The sequence below is a fragment of the Arctopsyche grandis genome, chromosome 2, assembly GCF_051622035.1.
Source record: "Arctopsyche grandis isolate Sample6627 chromosome 2, ASM5162203v2, whole genome shotgun sequence".
Taxonomy (NCBI): Eukaryota; Metazoa; Arthropoda; class Insecta; order Trichoptera; family Hydropsychidae; genus Arctopsyche; species Arctopsyche grandis.
In genome coordinates, this window is record NC_135356.1 from 6405348 (window position 1) to 6422119 (window position 16772).

Sequence of the window (16772 nt, forward strand, 5' to 3'; positions counted from 1 at the left end):
GATTGGGAATTTTTTAGATTTTTTTCTCAGTTTAAAATATTTGTTTTTAAAAAATGGTTGGTTACCCCTTTTTTAAAATATTAATGGTTGTGGCTTTTTGCAGGTACTTTATCTGCGAATTATTGGCTATTTGTAGGTACTATTCTGCGACAGGCGCAAAGCCTTCTGCACATGTGCGTGAACTGTCAAATTTGTTGAACTGTTAAAATCTTGCCCTTAACCTCTTAAAGTTTTCTTCGAACTTGTGAAGTGACATAGAGTAAAAAATGTAATCCAAATTAGTTATTATTAACTCTTAGAGAAGTATTATCATATACAACGTATAATACCTACGGGTCTACCTCACGGGCCCCGAATGCGAAACGCCCGAAAACGCAAATATCGGAAGGTAAAGATTGAAAATCTAAAGATCTTAAGTCGAAATATAAAAAAAGGGTGCATGGTAAACGGTACATACTCACTTAATTGGCGCGAGCAGGATACAACAGGAACAAGAGAAACAGGCTTTTCCTCCCGTATACTGTGCGCGCACATTAATTGTAATAGATTTCACATAAATACTATTTCATAGCTATTATTTTTACCAAAATATAAAATTACATCACCTGTTAATGGTCTGTTTTGTACTTTATGTATGTAGCGTATATTTGCATCCAAAAAAAATATTGTATGATCGGATATATAAATATATACATCCAATAGTCAGTTCTTTGATCTGACTATTGGATGTATTGGACTATTGGATGTATATAGTCAGTTCTTTGATCTGATCCAACCATCTCTTGGAAGACCGTCTTCTCGAACGCTGATTACTAGTCTCTCCAGGCTCTCGACATGCTTTGTATGTTTGGAATTTGAATTCTCCTCCCGGTTCTGTGCCAAGTTGAAGGTAGCGTTAAGGAACGATCCCGTCAGTTCTTTGATCTGGTCCAACCATCTATGGGAGGCCGTCCTCTCGACCGGTGACTTCTAGCCTCTCCAGACTCTCGACATTTTTCCTGGCCGTATGGCCAAAGTAGGAAAGAACCCTTTTCCTATATGTTGTGGAAAGTCTTTCTTAGACTACCAGCTCTTTGAGAATGGTGATGTTTGTGCATCTTGCGGTCCATGGTATGGGCAGCATCTAGTTCCAAATTTTAGAAGCATCTAGAATGTCCCTTTCTCTCTTTTTCGGGGTCCATGTCTCGACTCCATACAATGTAATGGGGAATACAAAAATCAAAATACAATGTAATGGGGAACACCAGAGATCGCACCAGACGGATTTTCGTTCTTCTCGTATTAGAACGGTTTTTCCATATTTTTATTAGTCTGAACATCGCTGCTTTCGCCGTTCCTACTCTTCTGCGGATTTCTAATTGGCATCCTCCTTCCATCGAGATCAAAGTGCTTAGGTAGATAAATTCATCGACTTCTTCATAGTCTTTTAGAGCTTTGGACTTTATGAGAGTCTCAAATTTGTCAACGAATAGTGTTTTTGTTTATTTTTAGAACCAGGAATCGACCCTCTATCACTATTCCACAAAGTAGTTCATCTTCATTGTTCGCCATTATGGTCGTGTCGTCTGCGAATCTAATGTTAGAAATCTTTCTGCCCCCTATTGTTATTCCACCTTCCCATTCGTCGAGTACTCTTCTCATTATGCATTCCACACAGGGACCCAAATCGTTCAAACCAATTATCGGTTCAGTTCTGGTTTTTGGTTCTCTTGTATTTAAATATTAGCAAGTTAATATAAATACACTCACACTGTCATACCTCTCTTTATACGACTTTGTGATCATATATATAATTAAAGTGTCAAAGGAGAATATTTCCTAGCGTGTGCAGCTTACCGCTGGTGCACCGCAGAGTAGAGGGTGGATTCTGATGTTGCTAAAATGCAGTAAAAATATATATTTTAGATTTTCTCTAGCCTGACAAACTTTTCATTGGGCCCTGCTTTTAGGAACAAAAGTGCAACAACAGTTTAAAAAGAATCTAGTAGTTTGTTTTATTCTATGTAAAAGTTAGTTTTTACAGGTACGCGTGTATTTACTCTTGCTGTTCCATTCACAGGTGTTTGAATCGCGCACTTTTGAAAGCCAATCTATAATGTGTTCATTGATATCGATATATAGTGAGTTCATTGACAACTCGCCGGCTTTACATATATTTGTATTTAAATCGGAATCGTTAATAGAATCTTTGATTGCTAATTGTAAATTATGTACCACACATTTTATTCCGATGAGATGAGGGAAAGAACACTTCTCAATGGAAGATAGCATATTTTCTACATAATCTCTTTCTTAATTAATATTCTGGTTTTCTTTGTCTATTTCGGTTTCTAACAAGTTGACAAATTTGATCATATTAGCTTCATTATCTGTTGTAACAGTTTGATATAGATATTATATTTTTTTTAAAGTTTCAAAAACATATTTTCAATATACATTCCTGTTTGTTTGTCCATTAATTCTATCATTCCCAAAGTTTATATTTTAATTTTACCGATCCGAAAAAAAAAATCGGTTCGGTTTCAGTTTTCGTTCTGGCAAAAATAACGGTTTATTCGGTTTTCGGTTCTTGTCCCTGATTCCATATATATGTACGTTTGTATATTTAAAATATCAGGAGACAGTGTGCATCCCTGTCGGACGCCTTTTGTTGGACTTGAAATTATTCCAAAATAGAGTAATCTGATCTTACTGTTGCCGTATTATGTGTATATATTGTGCTATTGTAGTGACTAATAATAGGTAGGATGGTTTTCGGCAATTTGATGAGTAACCGATTCAACAGTGAAACCATATAAATTGATAAACTTTGATAGGAAAAGATCGACTTGGGTCACACATACTAAAGTCTGACCAGCATCACTGCAGAAATATTCAGTTCGAGAGGGCTCGAACTCAAGACCCAGTTCCATAGCAAGGCTATGGCAAATGGGCGAGTGCCAAGGGCGCTCGAAGCGAGGGGCGCGATAGGCACCCTTCGTCTATTTAATTTTTTTAATAAATGATTTCTGTGTTTTTTTTAAATATCCATTTGTATGTGTATACCTACGTACATACATATTATTTATTTTGTTCTAGGCAGCATTATGCATGTTTTACTTTTAATACTTTTGAGTTCTGAGAAATTGATCGAACGATTGAAAACGAAATTTTTGAAACCTTACAAACTCCGTTTTTTAATTTTTTTTCGTATCAAAATAAAATAAATCTAAACATAAAAAGATGTCAGATGAAATGGTCGAAGTCAAATCACAAACTTTAAATTTAATAAAAAAAATCATGTTAGAATAGCACTGATAACATTATAATGCAATTTTATAAGAAATATTTCAATGTATTCAACAAGTGGCAAAAGAATTTTATTTTTTAACTGGTGAGGGCTTATTGACTTTATCTGAACAAAATTTAGAAAAATAAGGGATAACACTTTCTCAAAAATATTTGGAAATATGTAGATTATGATCAATGTTTTTTTTTTTGTTATTTTATTTTAAAATGTTTGATTTATATGTACATATATGTATGTATATGAAAATGAATGTCTGTTTGTCTGTCTGTCTGTCTCGTATAGGCTCCTAAATCACCCAATTACGATTACGATGGAATTTTCAGGATTTGTTGTATGCATGTCCGGGAAGCTTACTGTAAAAAAATCGAAACGAAAATGGGAAAAACGGGAATGAGTAGCATTGCAACGCAATAATTTCAAATGTTTTCGCGTCGCGACCTGCGTTGTTAGGGTAAAATAAACAAATTGAATAATTTCAAATTGGTGGCCTTATTTCCAAGGACTCCCAAGGAAAATTTCTGCCCCCCCCTCCCTTATGTGTTGCACGTCCTAAATTTTTATAATTTTTCCCTCAACCATTAATTGGAATTTTTTCAGAATGTACAATTCTCGTGTGCAAGAAATATAATATGCTATGAATAACAAGATACAAAAATAAATATAACATAATGTTGTACGTAACAGTTATTTAAAAATAATTATGATGAAAAAGGGTCCACCTTACGGCTCTTGAGTTGATGAGGACTCTTGTATGAGTAAGGGCGAAATCAAACAGCGGTGAATGTGAAACGTGGTTTTTTTTTTTAGACAGTTTTAAACATATAGAAAAAATGTGGCGTTCATGGGATGCGTACATGGGATAGTCCTTTCAAAACCATATATGTCGTTGAAGTTGTATGGTAGTATTTATCCTTGCTTGACTGTGATCTATACCAAAACGACCCTTTGGACTATTTTCGGTAAAATTATATCCTTGCTTGACTTGACAGTGATCGATAACGAATATGGGATACACTGTTAGCGATCACTGTCAAGCAATACAGTTTTACCGAACATTGTTCAAAGGGTCGTTTTCGTATAGATCACTATCAAGCAAGGATAAATACTACCATACAATTTCAACGACATAAGTCGAACGTATCGTTTTGAAAGGACTATCCCATGTACGCGTCCCATGAACGCCACATTTTTTCTATATGTTTAAAACTATTTAAATAAAACCACGTCCCACATTCACCGCTGTCTGATTTCGCCCTAAATCTCATGCATACAAACTTGTCCCGTATTACCTTCCAGCCTGAGATGTTCTCCCGTTTAGTCTTCATCAATTATTTAGGTCCCGTATTCTTTTTACTCTATATTAATGATATCTCATACATCTTCAAACATTCCTTTATACTTCTTTACGCTGATGATTTAAAAATTTACAAACCAATATACACCATAGACGATTGTCATAAGATACAAGAAGATCTAGATAGATTCTCTATATATTGTTTAAATAATGATCTTTTTATTAATCTAGAAAAATGCTCTATTTTAAATTTCACTAGAAATAAGTCAATTATTACCAATCACTATCAATTAAATCATTCAATCCTTAACACGTCATCTTCTATTAAGGATCTTGGTGTAATACTCAATAATAAACTAGATTTCTCTGAACATATTTCTTTTATTACCAACAAAGCATTTAAATCTCTTGGATTCCTACTCCGCTCAACAAAACCCTTTAATGATCCTTATGTACTTAAATTACTTTATTTTTCCTTTGTAAGGTCTCACCTTGAATTTGCCTCAATTATCTGGTCACCTTTTTATTTATCCCATATTAATTGTATTGAGAAAGTTCGACTTAAATTTATTAAATCCTTACGCTACCTTTTTCCTACCTATACCCATTCTACTGTTTCCGACATTTTAAAAATCCTTTCTTTTAACAATCTTTCTGTCAGGCGACGACATACTGATGCTATATTCTTCTTTAAGCTCATAAATGGTTTCCTTGATTGTTCTGATTTACTGAATAAGGTTAATTTCAGAATCCCAGTTCGGTACTCTAGACGCGTTGCACTCTTTTCACTTGATCCTTTAAATACTAATTCCCAAAAATATTCTTATCTGCAGCGCGTTTATCGTATGTTTAACGGAGAGCTGAATGAGATTGATCTATTTGGTATTTCCCTACATCAATTCAGGTCTAACATCAAGAGATTGATTCATTTCTGCTCCTATTCTATTTTTCCAATATTTCCAATATTTTTATACTTTAGTTTAGTTATGTAATGTGCTATTTAATCATATTATAGCTTTCATTCTTTTCTTTTTCATTTGTTTATTTTGTATTTACCTTTTTCATTTGTTTTATATTTGTAAATTTCAATTTCTTCTTATATTCTATTTTATAACCTTTTCCCAATATTTTAATACTATAGTTTAATTATGCAATGTTCTACATATTTTGTCATGCCTTTATTCTTTACTTTTTAATTTGTTTTCCTTATATTTATCTTTTTCATTTTTGTAAAAATCTGTTATTCGACTCGGATGTTTCATATATTATTTATTTACTATTTGTTTTTTTATACATATCTATGTACATCCTGTCTGTTGATTTTTCAATAAATAAAATAAAATAAAAATAAAATAAAATAAAATTATGCCGTAATGGCGACCGGATGAAAAAAAAAGCACAAAGCGATTGTATTTTCAAAAGTATTCTTCTGTATAACAGTGGTCGGATAAAATGGGACACTAACTTCTACTAAGAATACCTTATCGTTTTTGACACATCGAAAATTTAAAATGTATGGAACTTTTGTACGTCACGCAAAGTTAAAGAATATTTAAGTAATCTTCCAGATCGTCTATTTGGCTCACCTCGGCTTTCTTATGGAAAATGCTTTGATGCTATGAGATTAAAAAGTGAATTGATTTGCATGCACTTGACACTTGACTCGCATTTAAAGACATTTTTAGCAGAAAAATTTTGTTTAGTACAATTAATTTGCATTATTCTTTACACGAGCGCGTCGGTTGAACAATCATTTTCGACTATGAAAAGAATTGAAACGTTCGCCAGGAGTAGCCAAAGTGTAGTTCGTCAAAGACTGTCCGCTCCGTTGTATATAAAACTGATTGACTGACAAACTGTTTTCATCCCCTGGTTGAAAAGTCACCGTCCGCCACTGGTATATATATAGGTGTGCTGTAGTTCTCGGATCACTTGACTTACCTTTGCCGGTCGAGGAGTAAGCATCTCACTATTATCTCTTTCACTTGCATATTTCACCAAACTCTTGCCGCAATAATATTACCCGTTTTCAGTCTTGAAGACGGTCTGGTCTTTTGCTAGATATCTATGCTACTTTGTAGAGAGACATTGCCCGGCATGTTTCATTTAAGTAGCGGACACGAAGCGTTCATTTCACTTGTCACAATTGTATATTTTTTCAACAAACGAACTCTTTCTAAAGCCGAATCGATTCATGGGATATTTATGCGTCGACTGTTTACAAAGTGTCTTATGAAATCGACCGTCAAATTAATTACACACACTTGTGTCCCCTTAAAACAGGGACAGGTCTCTTTTTTTATGTCGATAATTAATCGTAAACACTATAATCTCAAGATAAAGAGAAGAGACTCCACCATTGATTCGCCGTTGATGAGCAATTCGATCGATGGGGGGGTTCTCATTCTGTCGGTGCACTTCCTCCCGGGCTGACACTCGGTGTTGGACACGTTTGCTTATCGTTATTGACTTTTTTCAGCTTCAACATCTACGCGACCGCTTTCAACGGCATCGAGAACTGCGCCTACAGCATCGGCAAAACGAACAGTCTGCCGGCGAACGCTAAAATGGAGTCTTGGGACGACGATTCGATCCAGTTCGCGGTGCAAGTGTCTCCGGAAGTGCTCGCCTCGCAGATCACCCTGCTCGACTTTCCGGTGTTCTGCAGCATCCAGCCGGAGGAGCTCAGTTCGTGCGCTTGGACGAAGAAGAACAAGTCCATCATAGCGCCGAACGTAGTCAACTTCACCAAGCGTTTCAATCAAGTACTGTTTATTCATTTATTTATTTATTTATGTGTGTTTTTGCGTTTATCTATTGCTATTATGCGCGATTATTTATATCCTGGAATATATTTTGCGTTATCGCTACGTGCCGGTTCAGAAATTTGCGGCGTCGGATTCAAAACTCTTAGCCTTTTTGCTTCTTTTTATCTAATATCAAAGAAATTTCATCCACTTGATTGAGCCAACTCCCATATGACTAATTGGATTTTTTTGTACAAAAATAAAAAGTTGCAGATTTTTATATGTTATTTATGTGATTGGGTTCCATTAAGCTAAACTGCATTGATTATATATGTATATTTTTATGTATGTGCTACATTACTGCAATTCGCGTTTATTATATAATAAATTTCTTTCTGTTATAAATAATTTTTCATGTGTGTGTGTGTGTGCATAATATAATATGTAGCAATTGCGTAAAATCAATAATTGAAATCTTTTATCATGCATGTATATAATATGAATATCGTTTTTATAAAAGTTGTTATACGTATGTGAAGTAAATTTAAAACAACAAGCTCATATTTATCTCCGTCAATATGAATCATTATGAATCATTAACCATAATCTGTCGATTATGGAGAGTTTTTCCCCCATTCTGAATGTATTTTGATAAAATCATTTGCAAATTTTACATTTAGATATAATATCTGCAAATATTTAGAACGATTTGAAATGTTTTTTTAAGAAAATTTGACTAATTATTGAAAATTAGTTGGTAAATTTTTCAATAACGTGTTAATTTTCTTAAATTCTACTTTTGAAAATGGTATAAGTTCACTTTTCTCCATTTCGAGAAATATCTCGTGAAATATTGCATATAATGTTTTGCAATTTACAATATTTATAAATAATGCCGGCCTGTAATATGTACGTTTATTCTACTTTTCCGAGATTCTGGACATATCGAATTAAAATAAGTGATAACCATTTGTGAATTAAGCCAAACAGAAATCGTAATTTTAGAAATCACTTTCAAATATGTATAACGGCTCATATGTTCTTTGAGACTTTTAATTTATCTGTTTCGTTAGCCTTTAGTTAGTTAGGTATACTGCGTATTATTAAAATCGGAAGATATTAAGTATAAAGTAGTTCACTCGATATTAAGTGCTTTATTATACATATATATATTTTCAATTTCATAGCTTCTGCTAAATTATTATGGAGGTTTCATTTAAATTTTATGAAAAAGCGAAAATTTTTGCCGTCCTTTGTTCTGTCTGGTAATGGTTGTGATGAACTTTGATTGTAGAAAATTAGTAACAAATTTAGTATTTGCCATATAATGCTTTTGAACTTGGTTTTAAAATGTGACATTTTTATTTTGTTCAGGACCAAATTAATTCAATGCGATTGATAATATATTAGTCTACTTATATATGTTTTTAGCGATTGCATAAACTGCCAAGGACGGATCCAAGATTTTTTCTAGGTGGGGCGATAAAAAAGAAATGCAATTAATATCCAATAAACAATGGAAATATAAAAATAAAAATTAATATTAAAAACAATGTACCGATACACTTTTTTAATACTATTGAGAATCCGTCTCCGTCTCCGTCCTTGTCGCTCTTATTTTCTAGAATTTGGGAATCACTAGCTGTAGGTAACAAAAGGACAACCATTTTGTACGCAGCGACAAAAAAAAAGAGACGAGATATGACTTTTCTTATAGATCTATGCCCAGTAAACACGAATCTGGTAATAAAAAATGTCGATTGGCTCGAGATTCGGAGATGTGTGTTTTTTAAATCGTGCGATTTTTCTATATCTTGGTTTTGTTCGGTCGATGTCTCAAAATCTGTCAATTTCCTGTTCAAAATGAATATTGGAATATATAGTCGGGTATTTTATCTTTCATTTGTAGTACTTTTCAGCTTTCAAAACTCTCTAAGTAGTCATCCAGTTCAAATCAAAAGTCAAAAGTATGTATTTTCACTTGGGTTTATTCCCACTGTTAATACTATTTTATATTGAGTATTTTCTATTGAAACAGTGTATTTTAAATCAATATATAATTTTCAAACGGCAAAGAAATTTCTGGATCCGTCCTTGTAAATTGATTCTTCATCCATTTTACTTCAATCTGAAATATTGAATTGAAAATTCCATCTCCGACTAAATTAACTCGTTATGGACTGTAAATATATACTCTGTGTTTTTTTTATAAAACTTCATTCAAAGACCGTCAATACAGCGTGTGTTTTTAAATCCTCCAAATTTCATACGAAAAAAAAATTATTTAGTTTCAAACTTTCATTCATACCAGCATAGCTTTATCCAAAAAACTAATTTAAAAAAATATATGAATTTATCTATAATATTCAGAGAAGATTTCAAATCCTCAGCTATCGAAATTCACTGGTTTTTTCCAGCTTATCAAATTCAAATGAATTACACAATATGTAGATATCGCTTATTTCGTGAAATTGTATTGAAATGTATATACATTTTATACAAAATTGAATACGGCAATCATTTCTACTTGAGAAATAATGATCTGAACATTTATACGGTCGAAGAAACTGTTAAGAAGCTGTGTTCAAATTTTCAATTCAATTGATAGAAAGGTTTAATTTGCAAAACCTACTATTTTTTACAGTTACTTTGCGAAAAATATATACATTGAGAATTTTTGGAATATTCCAGCTGTTCATAATGAGTTGATATAAATATAGTCTCGACAGTCAATATCTACCACACTATCAAAATATAATACGTTCTCGAAGAAAACAATCACAAGGATTCATCAGAAGTTATGAAACGTATGCGACAAACTCATTGTCATTTTTTGCAATTATACGGCTTCACTATATTACTCAATATGTATAATGAACAGTTCTAATATAAACAAGCAAGCTTTCTTACATATTACGCATGCATACTGGTATTTATATGCTTACATTGATACTGATTGAATTTTTATGTCTTTTCAATGCCATATTTATCCAATGTTATTCTAATCCAACGAATACATATGCATTTCAGTTATCTGTCAATGTTAACCAAAGCTTTGTAGATTAATCACCGTTCGTGTATACATTTGTATATTTATGATTTTTCACCGGCAAGATATTTATCGGGCGTCCCGAATTTTGTTTATTTAAACTGGATACGTTAATCAATAGCCACTCTACAACACTTCAAATATGACTAATGTTAATCATGTACCTAATGCATACAATGTATGCACTTGTTCTTTGTGTGTGTGTGCTTGCACCGGTGTATTGCACAACACTATGCATCATCCCGAATGAATTTTTTATCAAAGTAATCTGGAGTGTGTAAAGCTATTACACCGGCTCACTCTATATTGTTGTTTATCATTTTTTACATACTTCCTTTACGTTTCACTTACGATTACAATTCGGGAAAAAGTTTGCCTCTTATCCGATCGTTTTAATACTTTTTTTTACCCTTTCTGAAGTAATTCGAGTTGATGAATTGTCGCTACTTTTAATCAAAGTATGCGTATTGTAAACATTGTGTGTTATTTCAATAAGTTAATACCAAACGATACATTCTAGTGAAAATGTGCAAAATTTAACCAACACTGAGATCGGCTTAGATTTTTTGTATTCGGTAATAGTATATAATTTTTGTATATGTTTGTGTTACAGTGAAAGTATATTTCAAGTGAAAATGTATCAAACAATGAATTTACAACGTTTAACTCCCATAAATTTAACCCTAAAAACCCAATCTTAACACAATGGCGGCCGCTGACTCATATTTGTATCATGTTGGGTGCACGACGCTTAGTGGCCGCTGGTACATACATACATATGTACATATGTATCAGTCGGCTGATATATTTTTGTATCACGTTTGCGTCAATCGTTTGTGGCCGATGATACAATTTTGTATCACGTTTTCGTCATAAACAAATATATATCAGCGGACTGAAAAATATATTCTGCACGTAAAAAATATTCGCGCAGTCGTGAATCATATATGTATCAGCGGCCAGGAAGCGTTGTGCACCCAACATGATACAAATATGAGTCAGCGGCCACCATAGTGTTAACCTAACCCAATAAATAGGGCCAACCCTTACTTAACCTAACCTATCCTAGCCCTTAAATAATACCCACCCTAACAATCTAATCTTAAATTAATAAAACCAACCCTTAAAATGTATCTGGTTATTATTTCACTGAAACGTCATTGAAAATATATTTTCACTTGAAATATATATTTTTTTTTTGATTTTTAAATGCTTTTTATTATTACGAAATTATGTTCACAATACTTCTTATATCTATTTTAATAGCTACTGATCCACTGATCATTTTCTATTTTACAATTTAATTTAATTTGGTTAGTAATCATAATATTATATTATTCTAATGTTAATCTACAGCATAATAGGAAAAAGAGCTCAAAAACCTATTTACAATCCTAGCACTTGAAATATAATTTCTCTGTGATATATGGACTTTCTCTAATTTCCGAAAAAAATTGATGGTTGCTTTGTTAGCAGTCAAATCATGCGAGAATATTTATAATGGAAAGAAGTTTTACTTTTCAAAAATTCCAACCGTCATCAGTCAAGCGATCCAAATTATACATTTGAACTTTAAAAGCAATATGTGTGTTCTTTGAAATTTCGAAATAAATACCTAAACGTATCGACGAAGTTTATATTTATGAACATTCAGTAACTTGTATGTGACATTGCATTCTCTATCATATCAGGTGAGCTTTTGGACCGTGGAGGAAATTTTAACCGGTTCAACGGCCAAACGGCGGTCTGAGATATTATCCCACTTCATAAAGGTGGCCCAAAAGCTACTCGAAATGAAGAACATTCATTCTCTGTTTGCCGTCGTGTCCGGGCTACACAGTGCCAGCATTTACAGGTACCTATTAACACTTTCATTCCAACCGTACACGTGTCTTTGCCATAGTTATTGAACCCGATGTTTGACCTTTCGTCTAGATTGACGTCTACTTGGGCGCACGTGCCGAAGAAGGAACGGCAAATTCTAGATCGCTTACAGGAGCTGTTCAGCACCACAAACAACTGGTGCAATCTGAGAGATTTCATCTCCAATGCTGAACTGCCGTGCATTCCCTACATCGGTACGAAAACACCGTTCATATTCTGAATATTGTCCTGAAAGTGCGTTTTCAGTTGGTCACTGACTCGGTTTGATTTTCAGGAGTGTTCCTGACCGATTTGGTGTATCTGGATATGGCGAATAGCGAATTGGAACCACCCAATCCTAAAATGGACGCTATCCTCACTTGCATCACGTACTTTAAAAAGAGCAACTATTTTGTTCTCAAGCCGGAGCTCGCCGTGCAAGACTATCTCAGGAGCTTGCGTTACATCGAAGAGCTGCAAAAATTCCATGAAGACGATCAATATAAGTAAGTTGTTGTCGGTAGATTGCCTACAAGAGTCCTTTCTATCCATTTGATCTCAACCCCTTGAATGCTGACCAACGCCGATCGGCGTCTTGCCAACAATTCCATTAGCCTGAAATACGCCGATAGGCGTTGTTTTTTGAGTATGTAAAAAATAAACATGAATACCACCCCCTTAACCTTTCCAGGTAGCATTGAAAAAAAAATGCATTGAACATGGGTCGTGTAATCCCTTGTCAATATTTATGAAGACAGGTTTACACATGGAATTTCTGAATTTATAACCATAGCAGAATTTCCCAATGGAAATCTCTAGCTGCTGAGTATTTTAGATTGTGCCTTGGCATTTAGATTGTGAGCATTACATTTTAACAACAATGAAGAAGATGGAACTAGTTTTGGAAAAATACATTCATTAATAGGCTTCTTTTGTTTATTTTATATAAGATATATTAGAGAGTCTAAACACTTGAAATCCGGGTAATATAGGGTAGTGATCTAGGGTTTTTTTGGATTGGCTACAATTTTTAAACCTGCTTTAAATTGGATTTCTAAATAATTCTAGTTGGAAATGTTGGCGAAATTTTCAGCGTGGCGGGCTTTCAACAGAATAGACGTCAGCACTCAAAGGGTTAAGTCACATTCCAAAGTTTCTTTTGAACAATCGTAGTGTTGCGTAGGGGTGGGTTCAGGATCCCAATGAAAGACCAAAGTCGCTTCACAGCATTTATTCAACGGCTCGGATTATTCCGCAAAAAGCGATCTCGCACAAGTCACTAAAATCTCGATCACGGAACATCTAGCACTTGAGCCCTCGTTAGTACAAAATTTCGCGTGGCCAGTTTTCGATTGATGGAGATTTTGGGTGTCAGATGTTCCGTGATCGAGATTTTAGTGACTTGCTCGAGATTGCTTTTTGCGGAACAATCACCGAACCCAACGATTCAGGAGGTCCACACCAGATACTTGATCTACCGTGTGTACCTCCTTATAAAGGACGAGTTGCCCAGCATAGCATCCCCGATCCGTTTGTGTGTCTATTGTCTAGGCACGTAGCACTCGCCCGGGCTAATGAGAACTCCAGCGTATCCTTTGTTCGGGCAATTACCGAGTCCGGGGGTCTCTAGTGTTCACCCACGAATCCACTTAGACAGTGGATACTCTCTCTCTCATGCTCTCACATTACAGTAATATTGCATAGTAAGCGATTAATTAATTTATAAATTTATATGCACTGTCCTTCACAAAGGTGTCTCCTGGCACCTCGCAAGAATGCATCCACTGTCTTAGGGACGGGCCGCACCGCTCAACTCTCGAACAACTTGGTTGAGGGCGACCAGACCAATGCATGCAGGTAGATGGGACATGCCACACTCGTCAACTTGTTTGTCGCACACATTTCCATACATTTTTTCGTGTCGCGCAACAAGTCGGCCGACAAAGTTGCACGGTGCGGCCCGGCACTTAGAAGACCTGACGCACTCAGGGAGGGCATTGCACACGAGCACACCCCTGTGATAAACACCACCAGCTGTCTTCTTTTTTTCTTACTCTACCTACAACTAAATTGTTATTATTTCTAGTATAATAACTGTGTATATATCTATTTCTTATTGTATAATCCTTAAAATACTTACAATCTAACTTATAAACAAAAGACAATGTACTAAGATTTAAACCGACTCATCCATCCCGATTCATCCGACATACTTTTAATACTTTTTAATCTACCCACATTCAAAATACCTCTCATGGCTTTATTTTGTAATTTTTGTACACCATCGTATTCGTGAATTCGACTCCAGATACATGTTGGATTTTGATATTTCTTCAATAAAATTGGTGCCGTGTTCCAGGATATCTTTGAAATTGGAGCCGCCGTCGAACGCCAACAGTCCCAGCAGCTCGAAGGACTCGGTCGAGAAACCTGGACGGTCCAGCGGCGTGTCACCGTCGCACCGAAGCATCACCGGTTCGTTTAAAATATCGGCCATCTCGTTGCAGGCCAAGCTGATGGGTCATCGCCGTTGCCAATCGCTTGGCAATAGGTAAGAATTTCACGCCACTTTATATCGTACATATATTTGTATTTGTTTGTTAAAATGTTTACGTTGTTATACTTGTGTTGTTTTTGTGTTCCGTTTATTATTTTTTGTTTACTTTTTGTACACCATCGTAACCACTGATTCTTTCCATTCTTCAATCTGCGGCTTGATTTTAGACGGAACATTTTTTATATGGTTTCAACATAGGTAGTTTTAAAGTGTTATTTAGTATGTGTATTTGATTAATATGAAATAATGAGATTGAAGATTTTAAATATATACCGCTAGAAATTACAATATTGTTGAAGCATAAGTTCTGCAAATGTTTATTATAATTATTGTTTCGTTTACATCGATTGCATAACGCATCGAATTCGTATTGTCCTTTTTGCAAAATGGTTTGGATCGATTGCCAATTTGCACAAAGGATTTAGGAGATTTTATGACATTACAACTGGGCTATCATCATTGGTGATAAGAACTGCACAGGAAGACCTCGAAAATGATATCACGAGTAGAATTGATAATGGAAAACATACATATAGTGCACTTTATATTCGACCCACATAATGACTCAAATTTAGCTGATATAATTTTTCGTACATTACATAACTATGTATAGTCGTTCCGATGAGCGTGAGACTTACAAGAACCAAGCATGCTGTCGCATTCGTGCAATGTATTGTAACATTGTAAGGACGTAAAATTAATTCTCTATTTTTATTTAATTATTTTTTATTCAACTATATAATATTATTACAATATAATTCAATGCAAGGTCTTTAATAATATTACTGTAAATTTTGCAGTCCATAACATGACGTTGACAATTACTTTTATCGTCTAAAAAATACAAATTTCCATCAATATAAAATATATACGTATTCCATAAATAAATTAATAATATCAACAACTTACGTATTTTATATTAAAATTTTATTAATGTAAATATTTCAAAATACCAAAGATCAAAATTCAATGCGAAACTGAAACGAAATGTAATTGGTCAATGCGGGTCGAGTGGGAGGTGAATGCGATAGAATGTACATTTAACGTAAGTCTCTAATTGGGTTTGGTGCATCCGCTCTAAAATCGCCAGATTAACAGAACGGCAGCTTTAAACGTAATTCTCGTTTTCTCGAATGATAGATAGCACATCAGATGACGAGTAACCTTTCGATGTGCACAGATGCAATTATTAAAATTGAGTTGGATCTTTCCTTAAGTTCAATAAGGCAAGATTCGGAACTTATCGAATCTTGCCTTATTAAACTCGCCTGAAAGATCCAACTCAATTTTAATAATTACCATTTTAATAATTGCATCTGTGCACATCGAAAGGCTATCCGTCATCTGATGTGCAATCTATCATTCGAGAAGACGAGAATTGCATTTAAAGCAGCTGTCCGTTAATCTGTCGTTCAATTTGTCTGGCGATTTTAGAGCGGATGCACCGCATCCCTCTAATTTGTAAACGTCATAAATTCAAAAGTATATTTTTTGATAGAGATAATTGAATCCCTTAATGGTTGACTTTTGTTTTGTATCACTTTTATCGAACTTTTTCAACTTTTTTTACACTTATGGTTATAATTTTTTTTTAAATGGCTTCACCAGTTCAGGCAACGATATGTTACAATATCATAGAGAGTCAAATATCACCAGGACATAGCCAAGTAAGTACCAAGTGATGTGCACGAACAAACTACATACATACATAGTTCGTTTGTCAATTTTTTCTTTTGGTGCACTAAAACTGGCCTGATTGGTTAGTGTATGTACGAAATGTACACTTGGACCGCAACATATAATTCATCTATGTTCATATAAAAAGTAGATGGTATGTCATTTCCTCGACAAAGAATCTTCAATCAAAAATTTAACAGATTCTCATTATTTGAAAACACAACTCGGAGAATCTAAATTATATATCAAATCTTCTTCAAATACTACAAATTATTCACAAGCGAAAATCTATTTCG

The 16772-nt window shown here is 34.3% G+C and overlaps 1 protein-coding gene across 2 annotated transcripts in view; it reads left to right on the forward strand.

Moving 5' to 3' along the window:
* The window catches only part of RalGPS (Ral GEF with PH domain and SH3 binding motif), a 39132-nt gene that overhangs the window by 9616 nt on the left and 12744 nt on the right, over positions 1-16772 (forward strand). For both annotated transcript variants that reach the window (XM_077446238.1, XM_077446239.1), the window contains 5 exons: positions 7063-7348; positions 12071-12234; positions 12315-12457; positions 12538-12748; positions 14602-14793. In XM_077446238.1, coding sequence (XP_077302364.1) covers positions 7063-7348; positions 12071-12234; positions 12315-12457; positions 12538-12748; positions 14602-14793 — 996 coding nt within the window. The remainder of the gene's footprint in view (positions 1-7062; positions 7349-12070; positions 12235-12314; positions 12458-12537; positions 12749-14601; positions 14794-16772) is intronic.